At 36.0% G+C, this 19874-nt stretch overlaps 1 protein-coding gene across 5 annotated transcripts in view; it reads left to right on the top strand.

Moving 5' to 3' along the window:
* Positions 1-16980, top strand: part of pkp4 (plakophilin 4) — a 96850-nt gene extending 79870 nt beyond the window's left edge. For all 5 annotated transcript variants that reach the window (XM_056459622.1, XM_056459621.1, XM_056459626.1 and 2 more), the window contains 8 exons: positions 1596-1769; positions 2910-3060; positions 3194-3386; positions 4722-4806; positions 5784-5901; positions 6012-6143; positions 11270-11343; positions 15889-16980. In XM_056459622.1, the coding sequence (XP_056315597.1) occupies positions 1596-1769; positions 2910-3060; positions 3194-3386; positions 4722-4806; positions 5784-5901; positions 6012-6143; positions 11270-11343; positions 15889-16128 (1167 nt within the window). In that variant the 3' untranslated portion in view covers positions 16129-16980. The remainder of the gene's footprint in view (positions 1-1595; positions 1770-2909; positions 3061-3193; positions 3387-4721; positions 4807-5783; positions 5902-6011; positions 6144-11269; positions 11344-15888) is intronic.
* The last annotated feature ends 2894 nt before the right edge of the window (positions 16981-19874 follow it).

Below are 19874 nucleotides of genomic sequence, written 5' to 3'. Positions count from 1 at the left end.
GATCTCCAAATAAATAAAATATTGTAGCTAAACTCAAACTTTAATGCTAAGATATGTTTGTATATGGGAAAAAGTTGTACTTAAAGTGAGTACAAAATTCATTAATTAATTTTCATTCGGCGTAGTCCATTATTATTCAGGGGTCGGCACAGCAGAATGAACTGCCAACTTCTCCGGCATAGGTTTCACGCAGCGAATGCCCTTTCAGCCACAATCCAGAGAGTACAAAATTATTTTAAAAATTCTATTAAAATACACAGCAATAACTAAAGCTCTGCACTACAAAAACTACATTTGAATCAGGCTTTTGTTTTGTTTTTCAAAAAAAATCTTTAAAATTTCTAAAAATTCTTTAAAAAAACAAAACTTACATTTGTTAGGACAACAATAAATGCCTTTAAGACTGTACGTCTTGCTTTAAGTTTTTACTATTTGCTACGCCATTGCAAAATAGTCTGTTTTTGCTTTTACACCATTTTCTCTAACTTTCTTTGGTTTGGTTACAATTTTTGTTCAAGTAAATGATCAAAAATTCTTGATTTCTATGCTGTCTTTTATGATTTTCAAATAAATTTCCCTTGTTTAGAGAAATGTAGAAATTTAAAGTCAAACTTTAAAACAAGGTTTTATTTTCTACAATTTTATAAATCATTAATTTTATAAATGCAATAAGTGATTTATTTATATCACTTTAAATCTTAATAGTAAACAACTGAAAATGTCATTGGTTTAAAAGAGAGAGGACTAATTTAAACAAACTATGCATTGTTATTAGGATTCAGTACTGTAATGGTGCATTCATACCAGAAGTGCCAAACATGAGTGATTTACATGTTAAGTCAACGCAAAGACGCAAATGGACATCCTGCGGTGCTATTGAGGTGGCGTGAATGATGATTTACACAAATGAAGTGGTGCGAAGTGAGCATCTGACAAATTGAGCTTGATCAAATTCAGCGGACATTAACGCCGCATTAACCAATCAGGAGCTTGCTCTAGTATAGGCATGATCATAACGTAGCGCCTGTTGTTGGTGTCCCGAGGGAAAATCCTGTTGCCCACACCGGACAACAGCTCATCAAACTGGGCTCAGCTCAGTCTGAAGCACAGCTGAAAGCTTCCATTATCCAGGTACAGTTTCTAGAGTTGATGATCTCACGAAGCTGGGTACACCTCTGAAAGGATCTAGTTGACTCAGACACAGCGCTGAATGAATATACACTGTTTTTCAGCCTTCCTAAAGCACGTAAAGCACAGCTACTCTCTCAATAAAATCCATGTTAGCCATTTAGCAATGAAACTAAGGTCACCGGGCAGAGAGACGCCCTGCCCATGACTCAAATCCGCATGTGTTGCGAAGCGCATTTGACGCCCAAACAAAGCGAATTTGTCGTGCAAATAAACCGAGTAAATGCAAAATTTACACACGAACAACACGATTTATTCGCATCTGATGTGAACACCCCATAATGAATCATTACAATAAACTGAAGTGAAAGTAATATCTGATTTTACATCTTTCAAATAAGTTTGGCTTTCATGCTTTATTTCATTTCAAAGCTCTCTATGTCTCTGTGCGTAATCCTCTGATGCAGTGGGATGGAGTGGGGCCCATTCCAGGATTTTCTGGAAGTCCAAAGGGGGCCGAGATGCTGTGGCATCCGTCTGTGGTGAAGCCGTACCTCACTCTGCTGGCAGAGAGCTCGAACCCGGCCACGCTGGAAGGAGCAGCTGGGTCTCTGCAGAATCTCTCCGCCGGGACCTGGAGGGTTAGCAGATTGTGGTCACTATTCTATAAACTGAATTATACAACCGCTCTGCTCAGAATAGAACTGAATTATATGAAGGTCTTTAATTGGCTGGTGAATGAGGAATATGTCCTGTACACACACATATGCTATATGACTAGATGTAGTTTTAAAGTATGCATTTCTTTGGAATGGGGTATAAACGTAGAAATAGACTAATGCAGCATTTTGATTGAATGACACCCAATGTAGTTAATTATATTCATTTTATGCAAATTTTATTTAATGCAACAGTTTAGCTTGCTTTTAAATATTTAATTTGAAAAACAAAAGATTTTTGTAGCATCAATAAATGGACAGATGAAGTCAGAATTATTAGCTCTCCTGAATTATTAGCCCCCCTGTATATTTTTTTTCCCAAGTTCTGTTTATCGGAAAGTTTCTAAACATATGTTTCTAAACATAATAGTTTTAATAACTAATTTCTAATAACTGCTTTATTTTATATTGGCCATGATAACAGTAAATAATATTTTACTAGATATTTTTCAAGATACTAGTATTCAGCTTAAAGTGACATTTAAAGGCTTAACTAGGTTAATTAGGCAAGTTAGGGTAATTAGGCATGTTCTATAGACCAGTGTTTCCCAACCCTTTTCCTGGAGGCACACCAACAGTACATATTTTGGATGTCTCCCTTACCTGACTAATTAACTTCAGGTTTTGGAGTCTCTTCTTATGTTCTAATTAGGTGATTCAGGTGTGTTTGATTAGGGAGACATTGAAAATGTGTACTGTTGGTGTGCCTTCAGGAACCGGGTTGGGAAACACTGCTATAGACAATCAAAAAAACATATTGCCTTAGAGGGCTAATACTATTGACCTTAAAATGGTTTAAAAAAAAATTAAAAACTGCTTTTATTCTAGCCGAAATAAAACAAATAAGACTTTCTCTAGAAGAAAAAATATTATAGGAAATACTGTGAAAAATTGCTTAATCTGTTAAACAGTATTTGGGAAATATTTGAAAATAAAACAAATCACAGGATGCTAAAAATTTTGACTATTTTTTGTCAAACTTGAGAAAAGTCTTTCGATTTGATCAAACTTGCTGCTTTTTCTGTCTGCACATAAAATTAAGCTTCCTCTTTCTCACCATAGTTTGCGTCTTACATCCGCGCTGCTGTACGTAAAGAGAAGGGTTTGCCCATTCTGGTGGAGCTGCTGAGAATGGATAATGACAGGGTGGTCTGCTCTGTGGCCACTGCGTTACGAAACATGGCTCTGGACGCCAGGAACAAAGAGCTCATCGGTCAGTCCCTCAAACGTATCGCTACCAACTGTTTTACATTCTCTTTTTTTATTATATGTTGGTTTTATGCAGCCATCAAAACTGGCTTTGCATCTTCTAAAATAAATGTTTGCTGAATTGGGTTGCTTTGAAGGAAAATACGCCATGCGGGACCTGGTGACCCGTCTGCCTGGCAACGGGCCCTCGCTGCTGTCAGATGAGACGGTGGCGGCGGTTTGCTGTGCGCTGCACGAGGTCACGAGCAGGAACATGGAGAACGCCCGAGCGCTCGCCCAGACCGGCGGCATCGACAAACTGGTTACAATCAGTCGAGGACGCGGAGAGAGGTACATGGCTCTTTTATGGGCTGTTTGATGTGGGCAGCTTTATATGTAGATTGGTGTTGGCGTACAATTTAATGACATGCAATCTGTTGCTATTAATGTACAATATAGTTCAAATGGATATACAGCGCTCAACATAAATGAGTACACCCCATTTTGAAAAAGAAAATTTTTATCTATTTCTCAGTGAATATAGGTCACATATTTTGGTGCAATTGGACAAAACTGGTTTATTAAATGGATATAGTTATTAAAATAGTATTTTAGCCATTGAACATCTTAAAAATATAAAGATAGTGCATTTAAGTTTATTCCAAATATGGAACACAAACTAATAAATTTCAACAAAATTTTATAGATTTTTTGCTCTTTTAAAAATATATATTTTTTTATTTATTTTTCGCTAACATAAATTTGAATGTATTAATTTTTACCTTTATCATGTTATTTTGTTTGATTAGCTCCAGATTTGGCTTCAGTACTGACTAAACTAATGTTTGTGGGACATACAAGAACCTACAAGAACCGTACATTTTCACCTATAATAAGTGTGGCAGGGCTTGACTTAAGCTTGTCATCCTCAAAAAAACAAGCATAAAATCATACAATTCAATGATAGAACACATCCTTGACCACTGTCAGCTTCTTCTCCGTAAAATGATGTCACTTCCGAGTCATAGCCTTAAACGTGTAATGCACGCATTTTATGTTAAATTTAATGCAACTGTGACAGGACTGACAGAAACATGGTGTTACGAACCCCAATTTACAATGCTCGTCTAGAGAATATTAATAATAATAAATAAATAAATACCGGACTGTAACAATGGGGAAAATTGTAAATTTATTTGTGTTATATATTTGTAGTATTTATTTGGAGAATTTATTTATAATTTCATGTTTTTTAATCAATTGATGTGAATGATAACAATTTAAACTTAATATTAAAGCTGTAGGTTCAATTAGGCTGAGGACAAGGACAATAATAGAGTTTGTACAGTGTAAATAACAAGGAACAAAAATCTGAGAACCAAATAAATGACATATTCCTTTACCTCACAACTCAAAGAAATCAACTATCAGTCCATTTTAGACATTTTTAGGATGAAATACTTTTTATTTACTGTATTTATGTTTTCATTTCAGGGACAAATAATGTAAGTTTCTGGTTGAATGTCCCATATGCACAATATAATATTGTAAAGCTTCCTATAGAAACTGTTCATTTAAATGAGAGATTTGTGAGAGGGTACTCGTATATGCGGAGCACTGTATATATAAATAAAGAGACTTTTTTTTTTTTTGTGGGAGTGTTTGAGTTATTGTTGTTTTCTGCAGGTATTCCATGAAGGTGGTCAAAGCAGCAGCTCAGGTGCTAAACACTCTCTGGCAGTACAGAGATCTGCGCACCTTCTACAAAAAGGTACATATCCCTTTATCCTCTTAAAGGGATAGTTCACCCAAAAATGGACATTTTATCACGTTCAAACTCTGTTGTGTGTTTATTTTTTCTGTTGAACACAAAATAATACATTTTAAATAATGTTTGAAACCATTAGCTATTGACTTCTTGATGTTAACATCATGTCATGACATACGTTTTGTCATTTTGTGGCATGATGAATAAAAAATAATCAATGTTAGGCACTCATGTCGCTTATAAATCAACATCCAAGCATGCTGTAGACGGTGCAGTGGCTTACTTTATATCCCAAGAAAAGAAAGATATCTAAAGATGCCTTTTCAAGTTTTAAAGAAATCAGTGTTTTTGAAACTAATAAAGACCGCAGAAGTCAATGATTTATTTTAATTAAGCCACAACATTTGAAATGTTTCTTAAAATAAAATATATTGTGTCAATGGGGGTAAACGTTGTTTTTATCCAGACATTGAAAAAATAAAAGATTTTAGAGCTGTAATCACAATACCGTGAAACTGATATTTTTATCCAAGGTTATCACATCGTCAGAATCATGATTAATCAGTGTAATCAATCAATCATAATAAGTCAATGAGACCTGATTTATTGAATTAAGTTATGAGTTGAGTTTTTCTTGTTTCTAAGCATTCACTTCACACATTTTTTAAGTACCTTGAACATGTTCGGTTCACATTTACTTTTCAATTATGATTTTATCAATTAAGATGTTTATCTGGAAAACAAAAAGTAAAAAATGTACAAAAAAATGCTGGAATTATTATTATTTTATACCCCATTTGCAGGCAATGCATACTAATAGAATGTTTAGTGTAAGTAAAATGGCATAAAATGCATACAATACCTGTAAATCAACCAAGACTTTAAAAACAACCCAACTTAACTGCATTAAAAATCCTTTGTGATGAGATGCTCTGAGATGAATATTAGTAGCTTGAACTGTGTGTTGTTTGGTTTATCAGGATGGTTGGAACCAGAATCACTTCATCACCCCAGTGTCAACGCTGGAACGGGACAGATACCGTTCCCAACCAACTCTGCCAACCAGCAACGTACAAATGTCCCCTGTCATCCAGTCAGGTGGGCTACAGTAACCACATTGTCATTCTGTAGAACCTGCGGAGACGTTACTAACTTCTCAAAAGGCTGATCAATTAGTGTATTGTTAATCATTATTCTTCCACATTTAGGAGGCAGTGCCACCTCTTCCCCTGCCATGTTGGGTATAAGAAGTCAGCGTTTAAATCAGCGAAGGACCCAGTCATCTATGCAACTTCATAATTATTATGGAGACGCCAACAGAAACACAAGTCAATATACAGGTGAGCTTTTCTGAAGTAACAGACTTTCATAACAGGCCGTTTTAAGGGAATAGCCACACTTGTATTGTGCACAGATAAGGTAAAATGGCTTTCAGAGTCCTCCATCAAAACGTATTTTTTTCTTTTTTCAATCTGAAATGATTTTCTGCCTCTGAAATGGTTTTCTGATAGTGTGACCAAGACTGTGCAGTCAGAGAAAAACTCTATTAGCCAATAATCTTAAAGGGATAGTTCACCCCAAAATGAACAATTACTCCCCCTCAAGTGGTTCCAAACCTGTATGAGTTTATTTCGTCTGTTGAACATAAAAGAAGATATTCTAGAGAATGTTGAAAACTGTTAACCATTGACTTGCATAGCAGGAAATACTATTGAAGTCAGTGATTACTGGATACAGTGATTCTTCAAAATATCTTCTTATGGGTTCAAAAAAAAAAAAGGAAACTTAAACAGGATTGGTACAAGTCATGGGTGAGTAAATAATGACAGAATCAATAGTTTTGGGTGAACCAGATAGTTTGCAAAAATTATGCTTCTGCTATCAATTACCCCAGTTTACTTCAAATAAAATTTAATTTAAAAAATGATGTAATTTCTAACAAAATCCAGCCAAAACTAAGTTTGTTCAGCAGTTTGAAAGAGCTCAACAAAGCAAACTTTTTGAGGAAGTTTGTTTTGGCTCCTGAACACCTTTGACATACAATTGGTTAGTGATGACTACACTATCGGTGGGTGTGTTCTGGAGCTCCACCTTTTTTGACTTGGTTTGTATTCTCACAGTTCAGAGTAAGACAGAAGAAAAACATACAGAACAACAAACTGGAGACAAGAAGCACAACTTGAATCAACTAAAGTTGATGTTTAGCCGCACCATATTGGTGTTTCGTAACATCTAGTTTTTTTTTTATGAGGTGGGTTGTTTGCCCAACACTCAACCCCCTACCTGGAGGACCAGGGCATACACTTTAGCTTGCCCAATTCACCTACAAGCTGGAATTAGGAGGAAACCCACGCAAACACGGGGAGAACATGCAAACTCCACACAGTAATGCCAACTGACACAGCCGGGTGCTCAAACAAGCGACCTTCTTGCTGTGATGCAACAGTGCTTCCCACTGCATCACTGTGTCGCCACGTAAATACTTTATTGCAAAACGCACACACACACACACACACACACACACACACACACACACAGAAAAATATTGATGTTATTCAGCAGTTTCTTCTCTTCTGTATTCACGAGAGCATCAATGTTGTGCTGCTAATATGTGTTACTGACATCCAGGGGGGCCACTGGCCGGTACAGGCTCTATGACAACAATCTGATGGTGTTGTGGACGAAAGTGAAGAGCAGGTGTGGGGAGTTTTGGGAGGTGTCACGGACAAAAGTACAAAAGCAAAGAGCCGGGGGGTGGGGGGTTTGGTGATGTGAGGGGAAAATACGAAAGTGTAGAGCAGGGTTGAGATTCACTTCTGCTATCTTTATTAGTTTCAAAAACACAGATGTTTACTATTTAAAATGGCATGGATATTTTTTTCTGCTGGAGATACTGTTGTCCTAAAAAACAAACAAAAAATGTTAATAAAAAAATCTTACACATAACTTACGGAAATTTTGGTGGTTTTAAAACCTTGACTTTTCCAAACCGCGGTATACCTTGAAAACGGTTATCGTCCCATGCCAAATAGTAACTCTGGGGGCCCCCAAAATAGTGTGGGCCCTTAGAATCATCCTAATCTCTGCCACCCCAAATGGTGGCCCTGCTGACTATTTTGAATAAGTATGGATGACCATACCTGATCGTCTTTGTAGAACTCTTCAGACATGAATACAAAGAAAGATTTTATTTTATGCACTTCATCTTCATCTGCTTGTAAACACAGCATGGGTGTATCCAGGTTATGTCTGCAGCACGATAAGTAGTCTGAACTGATGCTGAAGTGAATAAAATGTTAAATAAAGTCATTATTTTTGTGTGTGTTATAACATATTTTAATTTGCTGTTAATTTAATCACCCTTCAGCCATTTTTATTTTATATTATAATTTTTTTTCAGTAAAATAGACCTCTGTGTATTGCTACCACCTACATACATTAATATTGATTTGCCTGAGTTTAACTTCATCAATCACCAAAGGACATGGTTCAATATAAAATCATCTATAATATTCTACTGTTGAAAAAGTGACCTTGGATGCCCTGGGGTTGAGTGAATTGATATCAGATTTTCCTTTTTCTATCCCTTTAAGTCTGTGGAAATGATTAATGGCATAGCACTCTTGCAGAACAACAGAAGGATCTGTCTTTGAATTAAGAAGCTAGACTGATGCACTAATAGATATTTCACTCATGCTCTCGTCAGCTAATAGAGCAATCAGCTTTACTCCTCTGTCTGGCGGAAGCCATAATGGTCATTCATTTAAGAGCACTTGACCTCCGTAGTTACTCTTCATTGATTGGTGGTACTTCAGGCTGGAGGGTCTGATTATGTGTCTGTGATTCTCAGTGTGCGTGAGGTCTTCATCGGGTCTGTTGAACCGTTTCCACCCATCTAACCCTCAGACTTGCTCTCCACCCTAACTGTGGTTCACAGAAATACAGCTTCACCACAGACTGTGCATTTAGATGTAAAGAAAAACTGTACTTTTGCACAGCTCTACGTAGCACAAATATTATAACTATATTTTATTTGTTTATATACACCACATATCAAATCATAACTGTTCAATTACTTATTTTGTTGGCATTTACACCTAGCACAAACTGGTCAAATTTGGCTACAATGCCAAAAGATTTAAAGACATTTTGAACATCATAACTTTCTCTAATGCTGCTTTAGGGACTGGTTAGTGTTGTCACGGAACTAGAATTTAGGTACTAATCAGTTCTGAAGTTTTAAAAACATCCATTTCCTGCTAACATTTGAGCGTGTACTTAAACACCGCAGATTGGTCATTGTGTCAACAGAATCGACTGTGATTGTCTGTGAAGGTCATCAGTTAACCACTGTTTACTGAGTGCAAACACAGATACAGAGACACTGGAGCGTTTCAAAGCAACGTCGATCAGTTGGTCTGTCTATGAGCTGACATACGACTCGACTAATCTTTGTGGCTTTGAAATGCTCCAGTGTCACTGTATCTATGTTTGCACTTGGTAAACAGTGGTGAACTGATGACCTTCTCGGCCAATCACAGTCATTTCTGTTGAGCATGTGAACACAATAGCCAATCAACGCTGTTTAAGTACACGCTTATCAGCACTCAAATGTTAGCGGGAAATGGATGTTTTTAAAATTTCATTACCGAGAGGTACCGAAATTCCAGTATCGTGACCACACTAGGACTGTTCACATATTGCATCTAAAACCATATTGAAAATGCGAGCCGTTTCCTTCATCAATTTCAGGGTGCTTTCACACCTGTGAATCGATTAATTTGTTCCAAAACGGGGATTAAAATTGTTACAATGTTGCTCTTTGTTCTTGGTGCGGTTCGTTTTCACATGGCAAAGTTTCTAAACGAACCAAAATAGCTAAAACAAGTCACGTGCGAGTAAACTCTGCTCACATTGGTCAGAGTTTCATGGTTTATTATATGGATATATATATATTATATTTATATAGAGTCCCGCTCAGCTGTCATGCATCCTTATTTTAATTTATGACGATGAGCAATAAGACATTATAAGCAAAAGCTGCACTTTCATTTTGAATGGTGACACCCACAGACATAGTCACCAAGTATAAATCAGAGGTAAGACTTTCTCATACATAGCAGTTGGCTTATGCATTATAGGTAGGCCCACACGGAATCTGCGATCGCAGAATTCCACAGATTTTTAACCCATCATTAATTCTGTTTATTTACTTGAGTAAATGTGTGTAAATGTATATTTATTCAGTTTTTAAATTAAGTACAGTAATATTATTGACTATTATGATAATGTTCATCTGATTTATGTACAATGCACAGTAATGTTTTCTGTCTTTCAGTATATCTGTCTTTTCAGAGATATTATATGAGAGACTTGCTTTGTTTACCAAATAAAGGGAATCTAATTGAATTTGCATTTTAAACATTAAATAAATTTTTAAAAGGTATTATTTTTTATTTCACATATTAAGGTTTTAGTTATGATACTCCCAAAATCATTGCGCAGAAATCCGCAGATTTTTAGCAAAATTCTCAGCAGAAATAGCAAAAAACGTGCGCAGATTCCGTCTGGCCCTAATTATAGGCTTTATATTATAGAGAGAAATAACCGATAAACCAAGACTGGAGTTCGGTCAGTTTTCTTAACGGATAAACAGCTCTCGTTAATAGTTTCACTTTCGTATTTTACATGAAATGCACATTTACCGGTAGGTATGATGACATCACGCCCTACTCATAATTCTCTCTTCATATAACCATATTTGCCTATTACATATCCATAATACACTGTGATATAGCCCAGTTCGGATCGTATCGCTTCGTATCCACTCCAGAGTTTGTTTCAATCGAGCCGAGACCACCTCATTCAGGCGAACCTGGACCGATTGATTTGCCGTGGATCCGAGCGCGATTGCTGGTTTCACATATGCCAAACAGACCGCGCTAACTGGGCAAACGAGACAGGTTCCGAAACAAAAGTCTAGGTGTGAAAGCAGCCTCAAGATGCTTCTAAGCTTGCGCTCCTCTCGTGTCTGTCTTTGCTAAGCTACCATCATCTGCGCTCTCAGAGGAACCACCACTGTCAAACCCTTGCTGCAGCTCTGAAGGTTTATTTATAGATGAAATTAAAAAGCGCCACAATGTTTAGGTACTCTGTGTTTTGTCTGAGGTAATTAGTCTATTGAATTGTGTTAATCTGTAAGTGGTGAGCTGATTGGTTGGTTCCTATTACATGATGAGTGGTGCACTTGCCACATTCCAAAAAATGGAGATGTTTCCATTTAAAAATAATGAACTTGAGCATACAAAAGATATACGTGAACAAACCCTTATACAGTGTGCTTTATATGGTGAAATAATCAATATGACATTAAGACACCGAATGAGAAACATCAAACGTTTGCAACTATATGCTTGTTTTATAGAAATCATGTTAAGGTGTTGTAATATTTGTCATTGTGTGATAGGGTCTGGGAAGCAGTCAGCCTATTTCATCAGTTCTTTCCCCTCGCCTTCAGCGGAGGAGTCCCGCAGATCACAGGTGAGTTTAAAGATCCAATCACAGCAAGGATAGTAACTATAATAATAAAAAGAGATAATGTTTTAAAAATCATAGTAAAAGTCAAAGAATAACAGAGTCCACAAAACATCTACTGAGCGGTGTAGTTTTTTTTTTTTTTGCATTTTTTTTCAGTGTTTTTTTTTTGCATTGTAAATTAGAAAGGCATTTTGTGTATTTTATAAAACATATTTTTATAATAAGTAACTAGATAAAAAACATTTTGGGTGTGAATCTGTGAAGTTTGTTACTTTTTATAAAATATTAAAGCATCCTTGAGCTATGTTTTTCCATAGATATTCCCTTGACCATTGAGGTAGATTTTTAGCTGAAATTAAATTGTGCTTCTTGGTATATAAAATTCAAGTCAATGGCTACCATTAGGAAAAAAACTATTATTTATGATAATACATTAAGGTTAAACAATATTTACAATTACACATTTAATGAATTGAAAAGCATTTGATGAAAAGCCACTGCAGATGTCAGTAATGAACAGAACATTTTCGGTTTGTTAGGAATGCTAGTGCAGTTATTGTTGTAATATGGTTATTAGTTGTCTTTATAGTTATTATTCTAGTTGTGAACAGGCTCTTGGTGTGAGCAAGAAGAAACAGCTGAATCTGAAGCCAGCTGAACCCAGATGTCCACTTCAATTGATTACCATTGACTTAGATTTAATGCTTTTAATCCCAACTGATGATGTTTACGCAATCCTCGGGTTTTTTCTTTCTTGACTATCCTCATTGTGCGCTCAGATATAGTAAAATTCAGTTTAAAAAATATTAAGTACAGTTAAACTACATCGAAATTCAATTTAAAAATTAAGTATATCACAGTACATTTGTGCTTTGGGTGAGATGTTTATGTATTTCTATGTATTTTCTTACATTGTCTTCCATTTATTTTTGCAAAAAAAAAAAAAACCTTTAAGAGTTTACCATGATTTATATATCAAAACATTTTGCAGCTCCAAATTACAGATTAATAGATGATTTCTAACCTTAACCATTCTTCAAACCAATTTTCACCCATTTGTCTGCATTCTGCAAGATGTTTTTTTCTGTACTTTAGTATGAGAATACTTCTGGGGGACAAATGCCATTTTTATCACCGGATGCTGCTGTATGCTTTACAAACAGCCAAACTGCCAATCCTTAATGTAAAACAGTCATTAATAAAGTTAATAATTTAACGAAAATGTTTGTGAATTACAAGAGTTCTTGAGTGAGCTTTTTAAAATTAGTCCTGTGGATTGAAATTCATGGTGACCAAAATCACAAGTACTCTTTATCACACTCCCTAAAAATGTACATGTAAAACAAAGCCCAGAGCGCCATCTGCTTTCAGAAACTAAGCTCAGAAATAATTCCAAAAATAACTTGAAAATTATATCAGTTTGATACTTCAACAAGAACCCAATGGATAGGATTTTTGAATGAAATACACTGTATGGAGAGACTCCCATTGAAGTTATGACTTGATTAAAAAAAAGTGTAAAAAATGTTGAAAAAGGGTTTGTCATGGAGTATGCCATTGCAAATAAGTTAGGGATAAAGTACATCCAGGAGTGTTGTTATTGCAGAATAAAACCCCATCAGCAGTATCTGTTGTATAAAACCGAAGGGCTTGATTCTGCCATAACAAGCTGCTGGATGTACTTTGTCTTGCGTATCACACAGCTACTTGCTACAAAATATAACAATTCGACACAAAACATTGCTCTGAGTTCTAATAGTTTATTAAGTCTTTAATTTAAACACAAAAATGACAGAAACAAAACCAGCTTGAACGAAGCTGATGGAGCATACAATAACCTGCGCATTATTCAGTCACGAGATGGCGCCAAAAAGTCAAAAATGGAAAGCAGACAGAAACGAAACCATTTTAATAAAGCTTATACTATTTATTATTCATTCACAAGATGGTGACAAACAGTCAAAAACCCTGCCACAAAATAATGCACGTGTATGATCTTGGAATGTCACAACTGACCAATCAGAAGCGAGTATTTCAGACAGCCATGTAATATGTTATAATGTGTAATCAAATTAATTGTGATTAGATTTAGTGACTCCTGTGATTACCTCTTTGCTCCTGCCTTATTTTCTTTTTCTATCTTAAATAAAAAAAATATAGTTGCATGAGTATAAAAAGTATAAAATTATGCCATTTGTTCATTCATCGGAAAGACTTCAGTCGTAATAGGGATGTAGCGATTCACTGTGAGCCGGTTGAAAATCGATTCATATATGTGATGATTTAAACCAGTTGAAATGTTGAATGAATCGCGATACATGTTTTGAACAGAGGGGGCGCTGTGATTACAGGCGCAATCTCGCTTTACCTGCACATCAGGGGCGAGCAAGAAGTGGGGCAGCAGTAAAATGACAACGGTAACGTACGCCAGGCAAACTGTTCAAATTCAGCAAAAAGACGTTTACATGCACTAACAGAAGAACAAATATGATGCACGGTGAAAAACTACTGTCACAGACATCTATATGCAAAAAAACGATTAATAAGCCAAACCACACGGATGGTTGGCAGCTCCGCTTGCTCTGACGAGTGCTACAGAGATCACACAGTGCATCAGTGTTTTCATAGCGAAAGTGTGAAGATGTTTTTCAGACTGAAAGAGAAATTGTTCTTTTACAGAACCAGGTATTAGATTATTTCACCCTCTCATTTTTAAATTAGTTTATGTATATTTTAATAATTTGCATATTAATATTGAGTATTTAAAAATGTTTAAGATGATCTCTTCTTAAGTGTATCACACTGATACTATTACTAATTATTAATAATAATAATAATAATAATAATAATAATTCCTTACATTTATATAGCGCTTTTTTAGACACTCAAAGCACTTTACACCTTGTGGGGGTGGGGGGATCTCCTCATCCACCACCAGTGTGCAACATCTACCTGGATGACGCGACGGCAGCCATATTGCGCCAGATCGTACACCACACATCAGCTGATTGGTGGAGAGGAGACAGAGAGACGAAGCCGATTATGATATGGGGATGGTTAGGAAGCCATGATGGCGAGAGGCCAGTGCGCAAATTTAGCCAGGATGCCGGGGTCAGACCCCTACTCTATTTCGAAGGACATCCTGGAAATTTTTTATGACCACAGAGAGTCAGGACCTCGGTTTAACGTCTCATCCAAAAGACGGCGCTCACAGAGCAGTATAGCATCCCCTTTACTAGGCATTAAAACCCACACAGACCACAGGTTGAGAGCCCCCTGCTGGCCTCACTAACACCACTTCCAACAGCAACCTAGCTTTCCCCTGTGGTCTCCCATCCAGGTACTGACCAGGCGCAGCCCTGCTTAGCTTCAGTGGGCGACCATGTGAGAGTTGCAGAGAACTAGCTGCTGGCTAATTATACAAGTAATATTAATTATTCACCTTCATAATCGTGTTCAACTCCTCTCTCTATTCTACTTTATAATTAGTAATTTTATAATCAGTTTTTTTATGCCAGTGGCCAATCCCCTGGATCAGAGGGCCTATTGACCACCTCTGAAGACACTACTCTCTGATTTAGGAAAGGCTTTCCCCAGTCCCTTAGTGAAAGAGTTTTCTCATCAGCAGGGGACATTGTAAATGTGCAAAGATCTCAGCTTATGCCAGAAAACAGAGATATTCTGATATTTCTTTTTCAAAATGGAAAATCCTAGCCCAGTCACAGTTTTAGTTTGTTTATGATAATGAGTCTTCTTTAGTTTGTATTATTATTATTTTTAAATAGCATTTTAGTTATGGCAGAAAATATATTTAGCAAAAATGTGCAGCATTTAAGAAAAAAATTAAAGGGCTCTTGTTCACCTTAAATTTGTTTGAAATAATTTTGTTAAAAAATCGTGACTAAATCGTGTCTGGTGAGATTAGTATCGTGAATTATATCGAATTGTGAGTCGGGTGAATCGTTACATCGCTAGTAATAGTTTTTATTTTCAGCATGATAATGATCCGCTAATTGCAGTGAAATCCTATTTGGAGTAAGAAAATAGCTGATGAAACGTGATAAAATGGCCTCCACAGGGTCCAGACCTGAATATTATAAAGACTGTATGAGATCACCTGGACAGAAAAAGAAAGATATGACACTGTGAACCTAAAGTATATTTCTGGAAAGTGCTAAAAGAAGCCTGACATTACGTGGTGCATTATTTCAGAAAATTTCAGGACAATTAGAGCAAAACAGTTGCCAAGGGAAGCCACGTTAAACACAGACTTTTACTCAAAGAAGAAATGTTGTGCTGTTGTTGTGTTATTTGTACATATTTCCTATATTTCCTGTTTGTTTTTAATAAAGAGACTGATTGATTATATATTATGCAAAAGTGTTAGGTCAACAAAGCTGGTGCTTAGGACTTTTGCACTGTACTGTATATAAAAAGTGTTCCAGTGATAATTGCGATTCATTTCAAAAGTCTAAGAATCGATCCATGAATCACAATACCTCGATTTATCATCCCACCCATTCAGTTTTTTTGTTTCTTTCCCCCCAGCACGGCCGGCTCTACTACCCAGAGGAGGTCAATCAAGGCACCTACGACACTTTCGGGATGTACCTGTCGTCTCCATTAGGCTACGAGGACGCTTACCTGGACGAGCCGGTCCGCTATCCTGTGGTGAGCGAGCGGCAGGTGCTCAAACCCAACACCAACTACGTGGACTTCTACTCCACCACACGCAGGCCTTCATACAGAACTCAGCCCTACCCCGCCTCACCCGACTCATGGGTGTAGGCATGTACACGTGTGTATTTGTTCATGTAACGTGTAGCCATAGATAGAATATTACAAGGAGGAGTTTCTCCGTTAGACATATCTGGATCAGTGGATTCCAAGAGCTGTTGCATTTGAAGTGACTGGTTCATTTTCATTCAACAAATTTAATTAGTGTTTTGTGTGTGTGCGTGCATAAGCCGGTGCAGCGACATTCATTGATGTGTGTGTGTTTGTGTGGAAGAGTGTGTGCGCGTATAAATGACAGATTATATGGTCCATTAAATTAACTTGAATTCGTTTGACCTGGGATTGAGTGCGAGCCAAAGACTTTTACTTTTCAGCGTTTGCTGTTAAAGTGTGTTTAAGGTCTGATTTACTGAGAACTTGAACCATTTTTTATGCTTTTCTTTCCTTGTCTTTTGTTTGTTTGTTTTTTAAAAAGGCATGTATTATAGTCATCTCCGTTTATGAGCCAAATGAAAAGGTGTAACTAAATTACGTATTGGCTGAGAGGTCTAATAATGAAATAATAGCTGTGTAAAAGAGAAAAGAAGATATATAAATATATATATGAAATGAACACAAACAAAAAAACACTAATAATGTTCTGTGCATTGGAAAACAAGCGTCATTTTGTCTGGTCTCATTGCTGTATCCTGCTTAATGTAAAGATTAATGTATGTTCCATGGAGTCTTGTACAACTACGTCAGTTTATTGTACAACCGTGATCTGTGCTTCTAAGCACAAAAAACTGTGCCATGATAAATCGCTATGTAGAACTGTGTGTATATGTAAGAGACCTTACGGAGGCAAGCAGTTATTACTATCAGAATATTTAGATGTAATAAAGATAACTTGTTTTTTTAATATTTGATGTCGGATTATGTTGTTTATTCGCTTATTGTAAAGAGCTACAATTCAATTCCGCTTTCAAGTGTCTTGCGCAACAAATTGGGTTTTAGCTGAGAATCCAAACACCCTGAGGACGGATTTCAGCTTTGCAGTAGCTCTCTTTGAAAGAAGCAATTTATCTCGGTGGTGTTAATCTGCTTATCATATTTCAATGGCGAATCAGAAATGACACACGGTTATTTATTTATTTATTTATCTTCTTTAGCGTGTTAATAAACAGTGGCCTTGAGCTCTTCACATTATAATGGGAAAGATGTTCCATTGGTAGCCACACGGGGGCGCTGAAGAGTTTTTTATTTTCACCTCATGAATATAGCACAATAATATTTCACTTCATGTAATATAATAGGATATATATTATGGACCAGAGGTCTGAGGGAGTAAAAACCCTTGATACTTATGATATTTAAGGTTTTATTTGCTGCTGCTGCTGCTGCTGAGTTATTACTGCTACTATGAACATCTAACAGCACAGATTTATAAGCTCTCATACCAAAAAAGGGTTGTTCTTGGTTTTTTGGTGACTATTAAATGTTTGTGGTGTAATATACAGTTATCTATAGTATTATAAATCTGAAATATGCCCTGGTCGAGCCCTTTTTCTCATTTAAACTTTATTATTTACAAATTGTCAAGTCAAATTAACAGGATGGAAAGTAAAAGCATAAAGAAATTAAACATTAGGGGATAGTTCAAGATATTCTGAAGAATATTGCTAACTGGTAATCATTGACTCCCATGTTGTTATTTTTGTCCTGCTGTAGATGTCAATGGCTACCAGTGGTGTAAAGTAACAAATTACAAATACTTAAATTACTGTAATTAAGTAGTTTTGCTCAGGAATTGTAATTTACTAAGTAGTTTTAAAAATGTGTACTTGTATTCTCCCTTGAGTACATTTTTAGTGCTGTATTGGTACTTTTACTCCACTACTTTCTTTCAGCATGCAGTCACTATTTTTATTTTATTTTTTGTCTATGGGGATTAGAAAAATCAGTCATGTGACTCCTGTCCAATCAAATCACACATGGAAGGTAAATCGTATCACAATGAACCACCTCAAGACGCGAGTGATTTATAATGGCAGCAAACTGTTTAGAAGCATTAAAAGTGTCCAAGAAGATGTCCAAAATCCTTACACACAATGACCCATAGACTGTAGATGCATGTCACTGATGAGAAGATGATGGATGTTTACTGTATGATGACTGAAATGGTCTTAAACATCCAGATATCAATGTCTAATGATGTTACAGCTTGACATTGTGTGGACGATACCACACTAAAAAATGACCGTGATTTCAATGGTAAAAAACTGTAAAAATGCTACAGTACAAATCCGTAACCTGGTTAACAGTATTTTTCCTTAATATATACGGCAAATAACCGTAAATTGACTTTCCCAGAATTCCCTGCATGGCACATCACTTTTTATGCTTTTTGTTGACATTACCATGGATCCTTTAGTTGTTTTCCCTATCAGTTATGTACATTAGAGATTTATGTTACATCTAATGTTGATAATAATGTTCATTTCATGACTTCCATAAGGGTGTTTAGTAGCTGTGTAAATGACACTGGACACCTTCTATATATTGATACACCGTTCTGCTTGTGGGAAAAGTTGATTGTGAGGAGGATTGGTTCATTATGTAACTTCCTCATCACCACCTGCATATGGGTGTCTTAACGTGTCTAACTATGTAACAAAAGATGTGTAGATGTTGGTAATTCAAAATACAGACATATTACCTATATAAATTAATAAAATACAGTAGTTCACCATAAAAATGACAAATTATTTTTACGGTTTGTACCGTATTTTTAACGGTAAAGTACTGGCAACCACAGCTGCCATTTTTTTACCTAAAATTTTACGGATTTATTTTTTACAGTGCACTATGATGTCTATCTGTTGGATTTTGGTTGCCATACCTGATAGATAAATGTCAGTATTTGATGTCAATATGACGTTGGTTTAAGATGTTGGCTCGACGGTGGATTTTGGTCAGTTTCTAACACAACCTAAAATCAACCAAATATCAATGTCATTCGATGTCGTTATTGAAAATCAAAATAACATCCTTAGACACTGGCTAGACTTGAATTTTGGTCACCCGACATCACAACCTAAATCTAACCTAATGTTAATGTCTTATGACGTTGTGTGCCCGCTGGTCAATAACTAAATGTACTACAGAATGTTACGTTTACACACACATCCACAAATTGTAAATGCATCAGCGTTTTACAGCGGAACACTAGCTACTCACTATTCTTTGAGTACTTTTGAAAGGTCTACATTTTACTCATATTCTGAGTAATATTTGCAACAGATACTTTTACTCGCACTACATTTTTAGGCAAGTAATGGTACTTTTCCTTCAGTATGATTTTTCAGTACTCTTTCTACCACTGATGGCTACTGGTTTCCAGCCTTCTCCACAATATCTTATTAAAGAAATGTAAAATAAAGGATTGGAATTATACTTGAGGGCAAGTCAAATGTGAGTAATCCTGAATAATTTTATTTTTGGATAAAAGTTCATTGCGTTTTCTGTTGAAATAAATGTTTTAATAATACATTTAATACGTTAGCTTTTTTTTAATATACATTTATAAATGCTGCCAGGCATACATTACAATAATAAAAAAAATCTTATTTGGAAAGATGGAACATAGCAGAATGGAAATAAATAAAGGTAAATGAACAATCCACCTTTTTTGAAAATAGGCTCATTTTCCAAGTCACCTAGAGTTAAAGAGTTAGAAATAATTTGATCATTTTTTAATCCATTCAGCTTGGGTCTTGCTGGAGCACTTTTAGCTTAGCATAGCATAGATCATTGAT

The sequence above is a fragment of the Danio aesculapii genome, chromosome 6, assembly GCF_903798145.1.
Source record: "Danio aesculapii chromosome 6, fDanAes4.1, whole genome shotgun sequence".
Classification (NCBI taxonomy): Eukaryota; Metazoa; Chordata; class Actinopteri; order Cypriniformes; family Danionidae; genus Danio; species Danio aesculapii.
This window is presented reverse-complemented; position numbering and strand designations above follow the sequence as displayed.